The sequence below is a fragment of the Mytilus trossulus genome, chromosome 9 (genome assembly GCF_036588685.1).
Source record: "Mytilus trossulus isolate FHL-02 chromosome 9, PNRI_Mtr1.1.1.hap1, whole genome shotgun sequence".
NCBI lineage: Eukaryota > Metazoa > Mollusca > Bivalvia > Mytilida > Mytilidae > Mytilus > Mytilus trossulus.
This window is the reverse complement of record NC_086381.1, coordinates 5,940,853-5,959,796: the sequence shown is the minus strand read 5'-3', so window position 1 is coordinate 5,959,796 and position 18,944 is coordinate 5,940,853. Positions and strand designations below refer to the sequence as shown.

Here is an 18,944-nt window from a genome sequence, read left to right as displayed (position 1 = left end):
CCATTATGACTGATAAATCAAGAGTGAATTTAAACAGCTAATTAATAAAAAAAAAATATACAGAACTCTATGCACTAAATTAGCAAATTAAAAAAACATTCTTTTTCTGTTTAAGTGAGATACAAAAGTTGTGTCTTTAAAATTATGCCATAAGCTGATCCATTTGACTAGATAACACTCTACGCACAAAGAGTAATACAAATAATATAATATCCTTTTCTGTTTAGGTCACATGGTTTAGAGAAACATTTTGTTTTGTTTTAATGCCATGCCATTACCTGATATCTCCCTGAGAATAGATGGGGTTCATGTTGCTCAGTCTTTAGTTTTATATGTTGTGTTTTGTATACTGATTGTGTTTTGGTCTATTTGTGTCTTTTTGCCACGGTGATGTCAGTTTATTCATAGACTATGAGTTTGAATGGCCCTTTGGTATATTTCCCTGTCTTTGTCTAATTTCAAAAAAACTAGTTTTTTGATTATTTGGTCTTTAACCACCTAATCTGTGGTGAATTTGATAAAAATAAGTCTTGTGGACCTTTCCAATTGTCAGGCATTATATTTAACAATTATAATTTTTGATACACTAGGGATAAACCACCTCAACTCTACCATCATAGTGAAGAAATGATCTCAAGCCAATGGGTAAAATCTTTTACAACTTTGTAGCCTAAATTGGTTTGGAAACTATGTGTCAAGTTCTAAAAATTCATATTATGATACTAAAATAGACCTGTAAATGTACAATTGATGCTGAAAATCATTAAGTTCCCAAGTGTAGACAAATTGGGAATAATTCCTCTAAAATTTCCATAAAAGAAGGTGACGATCCTTAATAGCAGGTTCACAACTTCAGGGATCTAGGGAGGGAAATGGGAAAATAATTAGACAACTGCTTGTGTACAATTTCATTGGAGTTTATGGGATTTGGATGTTTTATACATTGTAGATACCCCTCTTCCCAACTCCCCTGCTTGAAAATAACAATATAAACTCAAATGCTGTAAAAGTAATGGTTCCCACTTTTTTATGTGATCTGAGTTTGGCTGATTAACATTAAGTTTGTGAACAGAACTGTAACACTGGCAACTCTAGAATGATAAAAGCATCAAAATCAAAACTGGATCTGTGTTTTGTGGTAGTAAGGATTCTGATTAAGATTCATAATGTTTGGTTGAGGCAAACTTAAGTTATAGATATTGGAAATTTGTAAAGGGACTGTCTCTGCACAGTTAAAAGTAAAACAACCAAAATTTAAACTTGATCTGTGTTTTGTGGTATTATGTATAATACATAATTAAGAGTCATAACATTTTGTTGAGACATGCAAAAAAAATATTCAGCATTTGCTTTTCCATTTTATTAAGGTTCATACCTCTAGAAAGATAAAAGTAACACCACCCAATATAAAATTGACACCAAGGCTATTTTAAGTTAACGTCCTTGGATACAACCTTCCTACACTTTCAAATTAAACAACTGTTAAAAATTCAGAATTACAATATCAATCTCTCGTCTGCTCTTTGTGATTGTTGGACAATGGACACAAAGGCAGGTTTAATTATTTCTATTTCAGGAAATAGCCTGCATACAAATAAAGCTATCAAAATTTATTTTGACAAATATCAAATCGCAATATGTGCAATAAAAAAATAATTTCTGAATTTACAGCATTTGAAATGATGATCATAAAGATACAAGATAGTAATAATTTACAATGCAATTTCCTTATTTTAGTTGTTTTTGGTAATTTAAATCATAGTAAATATTAAAATATTATGAAGCAAGACAAACATTTTATTACTTAATGTTTACCTTGACATTTCCCAGATAAACTCAATTACAACATCATTGTGAAGTCAATTAAAAAACTTTGAATAATACATGGACATTTGTAAAACTGCATCAAATAAACAAATTATCAATTTTGTTTCTTCAAATTTTATTGCTAAGTTAAGGTGTAATTTAAAACGTTATATGGAAACCACCTATTCCCCAAACAATTATGAATAATATGAGTCTAATTAAAGTGTTAAGTCAACCACAAAGGGAGGATTCAAACAGTTATTAGACAAGATAAGTGAGCTGTCAAATTTACAGTTTACTGCATTTTCTGTATTTTCAAAGGTGCTACAGGCCTTTTTAACCTGCCACATTCTATAGATATAAGAGGTTACATCAGGTTTGAGTGCCAATGAGGCAACTCTTCTTCCAAGTCACTTTTTGTTAAATTAAACCATTAAAGGTTAAAGGTCTTTAACACAGAACTTTGGCTCACACAAAACAGCAAGCTTCATTTGGCCCAAAACATGGATAGTGTAATACTATTCACACAGGAAAACCAAAGGTTCAATCCATATAAAACTAGATGTGTCAAAGCGTCACAAATGACCCCGTCACAAAAAGTTGAAAAATCTGCAATTTAAATATAAACACATGTGGACACAAACATGATGGCAGCCTCACATATCAAAAATCTGAAGGCGTTTAGAAAAATGTCTGTATAACTATGATTTTCAACAATTGCTCAAAGTCCAAAGTCTGTAATTTCACGAAATTAGTGGAGCAGAACAAAACTTAAACTTGATCTGTAACTCATCATGGTTAACTCACATACCAAAAATCATGCAGCCCAATATCTGAAGGCGTTTAGAAAAAAAATCTGTATAATGGTTTGTAGCGGAATGAAAGAATTACGGAAAGACAGAATTACGGACAAGGGAAAAACTATATGGCATCGACAACTTCGTTACGGGGCCATAAAAACAGAAATGAGAAACACTTATGAACTGCAACAACAAACAACAACCACAAATACTGAAGGGCATAGATGAACATCACAATTTACAAATCAGAAATCTCAAATTAAAATTTCAAATGAGCATTGGTTGAATGTCACACTATTTAAACTAACAGAAATAGTCAATATTGGTGTTGAAACCAATTTCGTCATTAGAAGAACAACACATTATTTGAAAGCCGTTGGTAGAAGTGTACTACTTTTAGAACAAATAATATCAAAACTATAGAAAAGTCTATCTCAGCTTTTAAACTCAATGTATGACTGTATGGATAATTGCATGTTAATCAAGGGGGTATGTTATTCAGTTTTACAGCTTCAGACATGCTTAATTTTTACTTTTTCAAACTGGTTCATAACTTCAAACATGCTTCTGGTGTTAATACAAAATATCAATCTTGGTTTCCAGGAGTTAATTCACTACTTTACATAAAAATTCATGCATCATTTTTTTTACATGTAATTCCATTCCCCTATTTTTTTATTTCATGCATAATATATCTATAATACTAAAATTACGAGGTCCAATTTGTCAGCCGTCATCACGTGAAAACGACAAATCAAAGAATTCAACTTTATATACAACTAATATAGTATAAAGGTGTAGATTAAAAATTACACCACTCCAGGCCCTTTTGTTTTCCACGCTATTAATATTGCCAATAATTAAGAAGTTCCGGGTCGAGTCCGATACCGATACCAATAGTATAATCACCTGTTACTTATTACCTTATCTGTACGTTCCGCATCTGACAGGGGCACCACCAAACAGTGTATGCAGGATTAATATGCTATATATACGGGTTATAATCACAGGATTGACACTACTAAATGGTCAAATTGTTACCTATTGTAGTATTTTAATCAGTAAGACTTTCTAAGATAACAATACGAATACTAAAAATCTGGACTAAAAATAAGGCGTATAGGTACAGTTTTCAATTTGTTAGCGGGCATGAGTGACGTAAAATAGCGAATCAAAGAATTCAACTTAATTTATAACTAATACAGGACAATGCTGTTGATTAAAAATACTCCATTTCAGGACCTTTTGTTTTCCAAATAATAAGCATTTATCATGACCAATAATTGATAAGTTCCAGTTCGACGGGTTCAAACAGAAAGATTTGAAAGCAGAGAAAACTGTGCATCTTATAATCGGCATTGATTTTATCAGATGACAATACTAATACTAAAGTAAGGCTTGCGCATAGTTATATACTTTAATTCAGTCACGGACCCGCGATGTCACGGGTGTGTTCTAGTAAAGACATAAATTTATAAGGTGTATTATGAAGAGATAATTACAAGTTTTACACTGTCCACACTAGGGACTGTATTTGTAGACAACAATAAAAATCAAAGGACAAAACTGTATGTGTCCTGGACCACTGTTTAATTTCTGAAATTTATTACTATTAATGGTGGTATTATTGCAAATATATTTGTATTAAATTTCAAAACCTAATACTTTCCTATCATTGGACAAACTTTTTCTCTTGCATTATTTCTGAACTATATTTCCTCTCAAGTTTCATAAAGTAAATTGATATACATAATAGTAAGCAACCAAATTATTTATGAAATGCTATTAATAGACTATAAATAAATTATCAACACTTTGGTCATAGCATTGGGATCAATAAATTATACAAACAGACAATGTGAAAGCCTTTAAATATTTGATTATACCTACTAGACCTGTCTAAAGAAAAAAGACATTTTATTCTGTATTGTAAAAAATTGATGAGTTTGTATCAAAGCCGACTAGATTATATTATGAATAATTAATTTTTTAATTATAATGCTGAAAAATTGATTAGTAGAAACAAAAGATAATTGGCCGACTAGTAATCTTGTGTTGTTAAAATTTTATAAAACAAGAAGATGTAATGTCCTTTAAACTGGAATTCTGTAATGAAAATTTTAATATTTAATGGGTAAATACGATAAATATCCAACATTGTCCAAATGTTTGTAAAATATGTTAGTATAGATAATGGAATTTAAATAATTTAGTACAAGATAAGATGAACCTACTAAAAATCAATAATATTTCTTTTAGTCGTGTTATATATTTCTTTTCACAATAAAACTATGTTTTTAATATAAAAAAAAATGAAACAAACAATTTTTGCAGTGATTTCTTTATGCTCAACTAAACTCATTTGCAGTACAAAATCAAAGCACTTATTTGGATGTGATAAAAGGAGACTACTTCTGTGGACCAGCAGTTAACTAATAAAACAGAGTATGCAAAAAATTGTGCTTAGCATTAAATATTTCAGAGTATTAATTCTTTTATAAAAACAAAATATTTTGTTGTTTAAACCTACTAAGTATTTCAAATCAATTGTCGATTTAACATGGCTAAATATGTGTAATGTAGTATTGCCCACTTCGTGCAAATAATTATAACGACCAGAAAGACCGTTTTAAATTTTTGATTGGACGCCTTCCTGTAACGTAAGGCGTCAAAGAAAAAAAATATATATAAGAGCCTTTCAAGACAACATAATTTTTTGAACTATATTCCACCCTGCAGTCTTGTTTTCCGGTAAGGGCATCATTTCCCTTATATACAAAACATCTCTATATATACATATATGAAAATCAAAGGAGCAAAATTATTTAAGTCAAGGTATTTGGAACCTTCAGTTTTTGGGATGGTCTATGATTGAACTTATTTCTAAAATCATATACCCCATTTAACAAATATTTAAAGAGAAATGAAATAAAATGCACATCACAAAATTCAGACACAAATTTGAAATGTCTTACTGAGACTTGTGTTACAGTTTTTACTACAATTAACCTGTTTGTCTAAAGCTATATATATATATACGCCGGGGAGGAAGTTACAAATCAAATCTACTCTAACTTCGTTAGGTTGATTTTCTAGGCACTTTATATATACAATATAACTGTGGGCATCCTCCAATGCCAGAAACCATAAATATTTATATAGAAATAAAAACTCTACAGAAATTCTAATAACTATATTTGCCCTGATTACTTAAATAAAATGTTAATAATCTTCTTAATCAAAGTTTTAATCCCCATTTAAATATAACACCTAATTGACAGTCTGTTACCATTTAATGTCTTATGGAAGTTCAATAAATGGCCAATAAACTATAAATAGCCTACAAGGAAATACTGTAAAATCCTAAAATAAACCCAGGTTATATTTGCTAATGTCTATTGTCAGCACATTTTGTTATCTGATTCAAATAAATATCGGGGTTATTATAATGGAAGTTAGTTAAATCAAGGCATATTACACTACTGCTGTAAATAAACAGTTGTACATACAGTGTAACCTGCCTAATTCAACACCTGAGAGTATTCCAACATCCTGATTTAAACAACACCTTTTCATGGTTTCACAAACTATCTATCCTTGCAGATAAAACCAGAGTATTCCTGACACCCTGCTTAATCTGACATTTTTTTTCTGGTCTCACAGTATGTCGGATAGCACAGGTTACACTGTATAAATATTCATAACACTATGTCCAAAAACTGTTAGTATTTTGTACAAGTTTGCAAGCATCCCTTACTGACCTCAAATATTCAAATAGCTCTAGTTTGGTTGGTTCGTCTATGTATTTCATCATTTCCTCTACCAGATGGAGAAGATCTAGAGTTCTGTAAACAAAGTATATCCATATAACAAATGATGTTCAAAACTTTATAATTAAGACTTTACTCTGTCATCTGAGGACTATCCCAATTCTTAGTATACAGTGACCATTAGTTGTTAATGTCGGTGTCATTTTTGGTCTCTTGTGGACAATTGTCTCATTGTCAATCATGCCACATCTTTTTTATATTATAGAAGACATGTTTCATAAAAAAATGTTTGAATATTTCAAAAAATAACCCTCTATTGAGAACAAATGAAATATGCTTTTTAAAGTTGGTCACACCAATTAACATGGAATAGTCCTCAAATTTGAGAGTAAGTACCCATAATTGAAACACTTTTCAGCTCATAAAATAAAACCTACCTTCCACCGACTCAAGGTCAAGGTTAGTGTTTGTTTTGTATTACCTATTAAAATGTTTGCTGGCAATGTCCAATGTTTTATTAATCCAATGAGTTGGGTAAACTTGAAACATCTTGTCAACACATAGGATACATACAAAACTTAGAGAACAATGTCAGCCTAATCTTATACACCCACAGTAAGCAGGTGTTTGATCTACCTGAGTATAGTACATGTAGTACAGGATGTTCATTTTTGACACTTTTATTTTAAATACATGTAATATCAAGCTTTCATGATTTTTGTGTCAGAAAAACAACATATTAGTGAGTGATCAGATATATATTGGGTATTACATGTACACCAAAAAAAAAGTAACCAGAAAACACAATAAATGTAGGAAAGATAATGAGAGGTCGACATGTCTAGTGATAGATAAATTTATGCAGACTGTCAAATTAAAACAGTATTAACCATGTTAACCAGGTCTACCAAAAATCCCCCCTAATCCTTTGAAAAAAGTTTTTCCATGATTTCTATGGTCATTTTTTGATACCCTTAATATAGCTCGCTGTTTGGTGTGAGCCAAGACTCTGTGTTGAAGACTGTACTTTGACCCTGTTGACCTGTATATAATGGTTTACTTTTACAAATTGTGACTTATGGAAAGAGATTTGCCTCATTGGCACTCATACTACATCTTCTTATATCTATATATATCACATGATATGTTTAATTATAAATCATATGACATGTCTTACTTTTAACTTGTTTAAATCACATGACATGTCTTACTTTTAACATGTTTAAATCACATGACATGTCTTACTTTTAACATGTTTAAATCACATGACATGTTTTACTTACTGTTGATAGACTTCCAGAGATCTAAATATAGCATCTCTCTCTTCTGGCTGGGGTATCAGGTCATTTACCTATAATAAGATGAATTTTACTTCTTAATTGTTAACTTTTCTTATGCATTAAAAAAATTCAACAAATATAAAAAAAAAAATTATATAGATTAAACCATTGGATTTGGTTTTCCCATTTGAATGGTTTACATTAGTAATTTTGGGGCCCTTTATAGCTTGATGTTCGGTGTGAGCCAAGGCTCCTTGTTGAAGGCCGTATGTTGACCTATAATCATGATAATGGTTTACTATTGTTATTTGGATGGGGAGTTGTCTCATTGGCACTAATACCACATCTTCCTATATCTATATAACATGTATATAGACACTGTAGAAAAAGAAAAAAAAGTTTATCGTAAATTTATAGATAACAAAACATGTGATATTGTACCTACTTGACAAAACTTGACAGATTCATAATCTGTATTAATATAGTATTCATATCCCCATTCTCAATGTTCTGACCTGACATGGCTCATGAGAATTCAAATATTCCATAAAGAAAAACAGAAGCTTCTCTCTATCAAGGGTTGTAATGCTGAGAGGAAAGACCTCCAGGGGTGACAGTACTTTTATAACCCAATCATGTGTTGGGATTATTATTCTACTGTGGTGGATCCAGCCATTTAAAAAAGGGTGGGTTCCCAATCCAGAGTAAGGGGGGAGGGGGGTTTCAACTATATGCTCCCATTCAAATGCATTGATCGTCAAAAAAAAAGGTGCGGTTCCAACCCCCAGAACACACACACCCCTTGGATCTGCCAATGATTAGAGCAATGGACATACCCTATATACAGTCATGACAGTGTACAGCAAATATATCTATTTGAACTGTAGCATAAATAGTTCTTGTGATTCACTCATCATTCCACCATATCTATACTGAAGCAACTGATCAATGCATGAAGGAAATAGTAGAGCACATACATTTTAACATGCTGTGCTTGTCATTATATATTAAACTTGAATTAACTCGATTCATTTTTTTTTATATTTGCATGCATGCAAATTAATTTAATTTTCCTCTTAACTGTTAAATCTTGTATATATATATGCTATTATAAAATGCAAAAGATGATATCTTTCTCTTAATTTTGTTACATAGTTTAATTCATTACAATTATAGGCATTAAAGACAAAATCTCAAAACTATAGAACTCTCTACATGATATTAATGGTTAAGTCCCACATGTTGCATCAGCTAGCTATATAGGCATAATTAACAAATATTGATATTATTGATGCATCGTATCTTGTCATTTAACAGTTGGATACATACTTGTAGTTTTCACCCCTATTGAGACATACTGCAGGTAATGAATTTCAAATTATAAAATATAAAATAGAGCTAATGAAATGTTTTCAAATCATCTGTATTGTTTGAGAGTGCAGAACTTAGTGTATGGACATGTGCATGTACATATAATGTTATTAAACAGAGGTAGAATCTGTTTTTCTTATTTTTTACAAAAAAAAAAACAATTATGAATATTGAAGATTATCTGATGAAATAAAGACATATAAGTTGTTTGTAGAGTATTGAAAGACTTGGTCGGGTTGTCCTCCTATTTCTGGTCTTCAGAATTCAATTTTCAATAATACTTGAGGAACACGTCTGAGTTTAACCTTTAACCAAGGCTAAAATTGAGAAAAAGCAGTCTACACAGGCATTTACAGGGTCGAAATGAATGATCAGCAGAGACAACAAATAGTAATAAACATTTTGTCAAGTTTGTATTTGATAGAAAATTTTTAGAAAAACTTAATCTCCTTGACTCACCTTACTGGAAAATTCAGAAGCGTTAGAATTTCTTGTTGAAGCCATTTTGATCTGAGTGTTAAATCAAGATTACTGATAATTTTTCTTTGATATAAAATTTCATAAGATTTTTCCGTCCAATACACAGTTACTCAATACAACAATTATACAAACAAACAGGTAGAAATAGACCTCAAACATGAAAATTTATAGGACCTTAGATAACCGATTGATATCTCTTATCAGAGAGATCACAATTTAATAAAAATCATAATCTGTTCTCGAAGGACCCTTGAGGGAAATGTTTTATGAAATTACAAAATATCCACTGGCCTTGTGAAAATTAACACAATCTGTCATAAATAACTTGATAATTTCATTTAGTTCCTACAAAATATAACTTCTTTTCTATATCTACTTTTTGTTAAGACATGTACATGTATGTTACAACAGGAAGCATATATTCCCCTTGTCCAATAACTAAACTTGAGATAGGCTGGTTTAAATTGATTTTTCTTGATAAAGGATAAGTATAAATGGTTGCCATTAGATTTCAACTTAACATTATAATTTTTCTTTCTTTTTGGATACATGTACTAAGCTTTTTCAAATGGTAAGACTATATACAGGAACTCATATTCTTATATTGGTTTGTCCTGTTTTTTTTCTTTTTTAGAAAGGGGGGTGGGGAAGGGGGGGTAATATTTATATTTTTTTACTGTTGTTTGTACTGATAACATGGTATAAACATGTACTAATAAGATGATTAGGTGGGAAGAAACATCAACATTAACATTTCCTTAAATCATATTTTAATTTCATTTTCCTCATATCTTTTGTGAGATAACTATAAAATTAATCATCTGATCCATGTTTTAGAAATAAAAGAAACAAAAAACTGCATCAGTCTGAATGAAGAACATTTATTATTTAGAACTTATTACATCAACCATTGCAAATTTCAGTTGCAATTCCAATTAAAACTAAAATTAAAACCAACAGTTAATTGATAGTATATAAATGATTAAGAAGTAAGTGACAATATTTGATGGCCATAAAATGTTTATGATCATTCATCAGACAAGTTATATAATAAAACCCACATCCCTAAAATAATCATGACTCCATCAATAATACATTCAGACAATGTAATTAAATGGAACACTATATATATGTAAAATCTCATAGGGACTTGTTTAGGAGTTCATCCTAATATATTATTTATATTTGCAAAGGACAAATCCAAATACCTTCTCTATTATCACCAGTAATGGACCTATCTCATTAGTTTTAAATAGGTGACCTGATAGTCATGATTATGTACTCACAGTTTTCAATTTCTTTGGTTTCATGAGTTATATTCAAGTACAAATGTATATAAACTCATCATAGATACCAGGACTAAATTTTATATATACGCCAGACGCACGTTTCGTCTACAAAAGACTCATCAGTGACCCTCGAATTAAAAAAAAGTTTAAAAAAGCCAAATAAAGTACAAAATATTATAAGTTTTTTGTAAAAGATAAAAATAATAAATTACAAGACTTACACAACATATCTATGTATGTACATGTATGCCCACAAAAACTTCCCCTGTAAATTTGCTATTGTAATGTACAACTCTACAGATATCCAAAATGTATTCAAATGTAAATACATGAATTATGAAAATTTCCAAAATACAATGAAAAAATAACCTAATTACAGAAATCACTTGAATTTTACAATTATTCAGTTTATGTACAGCTTATTTGAAACAATAATAAAAAATTATAAGTCACCGATGAGTTAAAAAAGATATATTTCAAATTTAATGCCAAAAAATTGCATTTTTGCACCAAAGGGAGATGATTTAGTTTAAACATATTTATTTATAGTGGATTGGGAAACAAGTTTTGCAACTTATATTAATCCCTTTCCACTTTGCGGGTGCGAGTGCTGCCTTGTAGCGGCATTAGCCTACTCTTTTGGAGCTTTTTCAATGATATAAACATTTTAAAAGTCATCTGCAGCCAAACCGAATCCATTTTATGGGTTGATTTTTGTACCATATCATAAAGTAATAACGAGTAGAGTAATACAAATTTTGTAATGCAAAAATAAAGGTTAAATATTTAGCTGAAATTTTTAGCATTGTCAATTTTTTGTTAATATCTTTAAAATAAATCTATATATTCACCAAAAATGTTTTTTATGGTAGTTCCAACTAATATTAAGTTAAATAAAACAACAAAGTCAACAATTTTTTATTTTTATTTTGAGTAAACAAAGGTGAAAAATTTGATGGAAAAATGTGCACTTTTCTCTGGAACATGTCATACATGTACATTCACTTATTTTCAATGTACATGTATGGACATCATGATAAATATACCATGATACTTTTAATTTTATCTATGCTATTTTTATAGCCAAAAAATATAGATATTTTTGTACTTTTGAAGTTGTTAATCATATTCAATTATTCTTCATTAAATGGCAAAAACCGACAAAACAACCCCGTTTCAAATCTGTATATTTTGAAAAATATCGCGACCGGAAAACAAAATGGCTGACGTAACTACGATAAACTGGCCTCTCTATTCAATAGCTTTAAAAATTTATGGGCTGCATGAACTCAGTTGTTACACAATTCATTTATAAATCATTGTTTATTACAGAAAGCTGATATGTTCTTAAAATTGTGTCTTTGAACTCTTAAGAGTAAAATTATATAAGAGAAATTACAGAAAGTGATCAGGGCCTTTCAATCAATGAACCTATCCAGGTTATCTCAGCTCAGATTTATTTCAATACTTTTGTTTCCTGTGCAATTAATGGTCAGTTATTAGCCAGTTTCATGACTTTTAAAACACATCAATTTTTAAAATTTTATTTCCAATTCCAAAACATTTACATAGTATAATGTGCATGCAAATAAATAAGAATTTGTCTTTTGTCTCTTTATTTGTTACACATGTTTTCGTGTCAAGAGTGAACATGTTTGGAAATAACATTTTACTATCATGACCTAATATCTAAATTGTGATTTTGGAGTTTTACCAAAATTTTAAATATATATACATTTTTGTAGCTTTAAATTATATCTTATTATTAGTAAACATGGTAAAAGTTGAAAAAAAAATCCTTTTCCAGTAGTGGGAGTAATTTTCCTTAACAATTCAAAGGTTTCCATCAAATTACAGATTATGTAAAAAAAAATCTACTATTCACAATTAAATTTCAGTGTTCCAGGGGTGTAAAAATTAGTGGGGGTAATTAGCATAAAAATATTTAAAGTGATTTTTTTTAACAAAATAGAGGTAGTGATTTTCATGTCCATACCCCAGATTCAGTACATGGTCATCACCTGACATGACCGGTCATCCTATATCAACACAGATGTTGGTTCTGATAATTTTAGCACCATAATTAGTCCCTGGATGATTAGTATTGTATATTTAAAGCTACAATAAAATTAAATTGTGTAGTCTAGTGATTTATTTGTACTACTTAAATAGGTGATTATTAAAGAAACTCTTACTTCCAACATTTGTGGACAATGTTACTTCAATGAATCAGTGATTTGAAAATCACTCATTTAAAGTAAGTCCCCTGACTGTAAGTGGCTGGGTTAGATTAATTAAGTATAGCTATAAATGAGATGAGTCAATTTCTGTTAAGGTCACGGAACAGTAAATGGGCTATATCGCAGATTTTGCTAAAAATTTGCATACAACCTTGGCTCGTTGAACTACAACTGAAAATCGAAAAAATTATATGTTTATCTCTTTTATTATCTGAAAAATAGTAGATTGATTTCTTTTAATATGGGTGAATATTTGTATAAAAGCACATAAAATCGGCGAAAATCCTTCTAAAATTTGTCTTAAAATCGCCAAATCTTGAATTCTACTCCGTAGATTTTTCTTAAAAAACTATATTCTTGACACATAAATTTCTGTTTTAATGATATAAAATAATCATGGGGTCACCGACTTCGTTTTTTGTCTAAATAAATAATCAAATGTTTCCTTGTTCTTAGTGAAACGTCAAAAATCAACGTTACGATTATTTCGACGTTTTGTTGTATTTTTCACAAAGAACGCAACTTTGAATGAAGAATACCATAAAAACGAAGTCGGTGACCCTATCTTTATTTTGCATCATTATAATGGAAATTTATGTATCAACAACATATAGTTTTTTAAGAAAAATGGAGTAGAATTAGAGATTTGGGGATTTTAAGACAAATTTTAGAAGGGTTTTCGCCGATTTTATGTGCTTTCTATACAAATGTTCACCCATTTTGTATGATTTCAATCAGTAATATTTCAAATGATAAATAACATAAATGCATTATTATTTCGATTTTCCGTTGAAGTTCATCGAGCCAGAGTTGTATGCAAAATTTTACTGAAATCTGTGACATAGCCCATTTACTGTAACTTGACCTTAAATGAAAGATTGATTGATTGTAGTTGCTAAATGTCCAGTGGCAAATATTTCATGCATGTTAAGGTCAAGACAGTTTTAAAAATGATTGATAGACTGATTGGTATTTAAAAACACCCCTTTAAAGAGGGTAGTAATGCCCTTTACCATCTGGCGTCAGACAGTCATTGTCAGGGTTTCCAAGTTTCACGCATTTTGTGTGAGACTCAAGCATGTTCATTCTTTTTGGTGGCTTTTTTCTTTGATCTAATGTTTTTTAAAAATGATCTTTTCAATTTTGGCCAAATCTCACTCCTTTGTCTCATGAAAAGTTGGCAGAACTGCATTTTTGGCTAATGTTACCGTCAAATTGGTTAAAATTTTACTGTGTTTCATCAAAATTTCTTTATCCTGATCATGATTCGTCAGAGATCTCAAATAATTATCATTAGCGTCATTTAATTAAAAATTAATGTGATGTGTTTAAATCAGTCCAACTTTTAATCTTCCAATAGAAAGTTAACATTTTATTGTCATGAACCAAAAAATAACTGTCATTTAGCAAGAACTTTTACCGTTTCATCATGATGATACCCTTTTTCAACACTATTTGCTATTTATATTGGTGGAGGAAGCCATTATGTGCTTGTACAGAACCAAACATTTTTTGCAAAACAGCCTTTACAGAAGTCATTTACTGATTTACACTGAACCTTAAGACACATGTTAGCCCTTTCCTCCATGGATTTTTTTCTTTCCCATACTTTATTCGCATTGGTTTTTTTCATTGCAAAAAAAATCATCAGGTTTAAAGTATTAATGCATTGCGAAAACAAATATTAATATTTCATCAATAAAATTCAAGTCAGATATTCTCATGATAGCCTTTTCAAATCGAATACAATTTTTCTTAAGTTTGATGCAGACATTTAGTAATCAAAGCATATCAACTTAGGTACTACCCAGGCGTCAATAGGCGTCATTATGGAGTAAAGGGGGTGGCGTCACAAAGCGTCATTATGGCAATGTATGGAGGAAAGGGTTAGAGGTGTATAATATCTGATTTCATAAATAACAGATGATGTGGGTTGATTTTATAATTATTAAACTGTAGATTTAATACCACAATACGTCCTTTTGGTTAAAAGACTATGATGTGTTAGCCTATGACATTTACCAAGGGCGTATAACTAATAGAATTCTTGGCATTTACCATTGGAAGGTATGAACAGTAATGTTTGGTTGTCTCCCTTAAATTTGGCATTCTTGTCCTCACAGAACATATTAGAGACATTGGTCAATTGACATATTTATATCGTACACATTTGTTATCATATAAATTAATTAAGAGTGAAATATTGCTGATACCTGTTCAACAAATCGATTTGCAACCCTATTTTCCATCACTCCGGCAGCTTTGTTTACATTTAAGTTTATAGTAAGTGAGACAACTTCGGACCAGTAGTGTCACAAGTTCCGGCGTAAAAGGAGTTATTTGATTAAGGAGTTTCAAACAAGTTTCTTACCGATAATTACCAACTTTTATAATAACATGGCACACTCTTTTATAGTATACTTAGATAAGACGAAGTCAAGACTGAAAAATTTTAAAGCATGTACTCGGAATGACACGGAACTCTCTGTAATGATCTGTAATGGTCTGTGAGAAATATCATTTTCAAGTTTAGGCCTATGGTTCAGAAAATTTCATGTCAGACTGGGTTAATATGGGTTAGCATAATAGTCCCAGGTTTAATAGTATAAGAGTCCCAGGTTTAATAGTATACTAGTCCCAGGTTTAATAGTATAATAGTCCCAGGTTTAAAGTGTTGATTAAGCCTGGATTTATTTGCAATACAAGCGTCTTCTATCATTATATAGAGCTGGGAACAGTATATCTAACGTTAATATATATGTTCCTGTATAGAGTCACGTTTATAAGGTTAAAATTTGCCTATTTCAATTACTGTTGTACAGTAATCTTCTTCTTCTTTTTTTGTTACAGAAAACCATCAACGTACTGATGTTTACTTTCCGGCGCAACCCTGGTAAATGTTTTTTTAAATAAATTTATGTGAATAATTTTTGTCACTGTGAACCATAATAAACTTATTTCTTGTTCAAAGTTTTTTTTGTCATATATTTTCGTATTTTCAGTTTTTACAATTTTTCTTTGTTTTTAAGTTGGACATTATTTTTTTTAGTTTTGAATATTACGTTTTTTATTTTTATTTTTTGGTATAAGATAAAAACAGAGACATATAATACATGTATTGTAATACATCTTAAAACAAGAGTATCTGTTGATTTCAGATGAAGGTAAGTATCAGGCAAGGAGCACGTCGTGTGTGAGAGCATCCTTGAAGTTTTCTGTAGTAGTGTTTTTAGTAATTTCAGAGGATAGTTTGTTCCAGTCTTTAATGGTTTGACAGAAAAAAAGAAAATTTTATAGCTGTCTTTATTGCATTGAATTTGTCTGTAGGATTCTTTATTGGTGGATCTTGTAGTAGACTGACTCTGTTGTAATACATTTTGCGATGGAATGGCTATATTTTCATTTACAATTTTGTGAAACATTATAAGCCTTGTTCGTAGTCGGCGTTCTTGTAAGGTTTACCATTTCATGGTGTCTAGCATCTCAGACACACTGCTGGTGTTGTGATGTCTTTTGCACACGTACCTTGCTGCCCGTCTCTGAACTTTTTCTAGTGATCTTATATTTTCATTAGTAAACGGGTCCCATACAATACAACAGTATTCTAACTTTGGTCTTATAAGTGCCGCGGTTTGGTACGCTCTTTCTTAATTGTTTGTGATTGGACTTTAAGGTTTCTTCTGATGAAACCTAAGGATTTATTTGCTTTTGCAGTGGTTTGTTGGATGTGAGTGTTACGGCCATTTTAGGTCTGCTGCTGAGCTCAACATTTATTTTAAATTACGAAAAGACTAGTATAAAACAAACTACACGAACAAAATTTCCGTCAACTGTTCAGTAAAAAACTCGGCGGCCTCACTGGTATGGGTATCTTCATCGGATGGGATTAGTGCAAGAGATCATCTTTGTAGATCCGATTCCGCCTTTTAGAGTACAGGACCACTGAATTCCCTATCTAATTTTGCACTCGCGTGCAGCGTCAAAATATAAAACGTATAAAATCCAACTGGAATTTCAATGCTAAAGATAAAAAGGATTACCGTCTGATGTTTAACTATTATGCATATGTTTTTCCTTATTGAATATTTTGTTTTCAAGTTTGGATAAATTTTCACTCTAAAAGCTCTTGAAATTTATTTAGACAGGACTTAAATTTAGTTACAACTAATACAAACTTTTCTTTAAAATTACTATGAAAGTACAGATTTGAAATTAAAATCCATATTACAGATTTTTATTCAGAGAAAAAGACAAATTAATTAAATTAAACAAATATCTATTACTCAAGAGGAAAACTGTTTCTATCACACATTAGTTTTGTAAACAGAAGTCGATATTATGTTTAAATGGTTTTACTTTTAACATATTCAAATTGTCAAAGTAAATGAGATGTCAGACTCTATAAATAATATATTATTTTTATTCCTATTTGTTACAATCATTTTGAGGCGTTTTTCGTTTACATAGTGTATCGACCGTGGGTAGCGTCCAACGTAAGGTTATTAATTATTCACCATTATTACACTGAACCGTTCAACATACGTCGCATGAATTCAATAATTAAGAATTCTGCCAACAGAATAATTTACAAAGGGAAGCCTCGTTGTGTTAATAATTAATAACTTCTAGTTTTACCCAATAAATTGCATTAGGAGCTTATAGCACTAATATTTTATTTCGCATTATTCACTGTAAATTGTTAGTCATTAGCAGATAGGGGTCTGGCGAAGAAGGATTTATTTTATTCAACTTAAAGAACATAGACTTTAAAAGTTTTGGAATATTTCAAGTTTTAGTAAAGACAATTAGTACTGCATTTTCATCTTGACCTGAAATGAGCAAAGAGATGGTATCTCAATTAGAAGTTTCTGCTATGATTCAGCGTATAAAACAGGAACCGCTGGATGAAGAAATCCTGAACAGCAAACAGTCTAACGGTTTAACAAAAGACGCGTCATTGAAACGAAAATCTACAGAAGATATTTCGGCAACGGGACAAACAGGATTGAAGAAATTCCGCCACCTGTCAGAAAATGGAAAACCGACTATTCCGTGTTTAATGTGCGATAGGTATTTAGAAAACCAGGACGAACTGATGATACACATGGCTTTAGATCACCAGTGTTCTCAACAAGGTAGTCGTAGACAGGTTGGACGCATTCCAAAACACACGTGTCAGATATGTTTTGCAAAATTTCGTACTTTGCGGGACTTATTTACTCATACTGCTTTTCATGCAAAGCAACTGCAGTTCAATGGAGAATGGGCATCTGAACTAGGGACCAGAATGGAGACGAATATTATGAAACAAGGAGCTATACGACAGTACTTTTCTAATTTACAAAACAATCTAAATGGAGATGTACAGCACGGAACTTTCAAGTGCGACTGTTGTCACAATATATTTATGAATAGAGACACATATGCTATGCATGTGATGATGCGAGTGAAAGATGAAACGTGTAAGTCAGCCGACATGCATTTGAAAAAATCTATCGTTAAGGAAAATGGCAGTGAATATGGAGAGACAATTGATCTTGTTCCGTCACAAAGTGGTCAGGAGTTTCTAATTGATGTCACATCGTCCGTGAACGAGGATGAATATTTGAAATCAGCACTGTCCGTTGAAGATAGCAACCAACGAACGGCGAAAGAAGAATCCAAATTTCAGCCGATACAAGGAATAAAGTGTATGTGTTGTTCAGAACATTTCCTGGACCAAGACGCAATGGCCATGCATGTTATGACAGTACATGCAGCAACGAAGAAACAGCAGATGACGTCATTGAATCATCAAAAGGAATCAGCTGCCGGACAACAAAATAGAAAAGGTAAAAAGAGTCAGGATCAAAGTAATGATATCACTATCCATGAATTTTTCCGGTGTCAATTTTGTGGATCAATTTTT

General features: G+C 31.0%; 1 protein-coding gene across 5 annotated transcripts in view; it reads right to left on the bottom strand.

Annotated features, from left to right (window-relative positions):
* Nucleotides 1-15,337, bottom strand: part of LOC134685028 (harmonin-like) — a 45,674-nt gene extending 30,337 nt beyond the window's left edge. The window contains exons 1-3 of one of the 5 annotated variants that reach the window (XM_063544380.1): nucleotides 15,250-15,337; nucleotides 7,660-7,727; nucleotides 6,368-6,451 (exon numbers count right to left, since the gene is read on the bottom strand). In XM_063544380.1, the coding sequence (XP_063400450.1) occupies nucleotides 6,368-6,451; nucleotides 7,660-7,727; nucleotides 15,250-15,285 (188 nt within the window). In that variant the 5' untranslated portion in view covers nucleotides 15,286-15,337. Of the gene's footprint in view, nucleotides 1-6,367; nucleotides 6,452-6,857; nucleotides 6,997-7,659; nucleotides 7,728-9,486; nucleotides 9,660-15,249 lie in introns of those variants that run through there. The other 4 variants (XM_063544379.1, XM_063544381.1, XM_063544382.1 and 1 more) reach the window with 4 other exon arrangements.
* Between the last annotated feature and the right edge of the window lie 3,607 nt (nucleotides 15,338-18,944).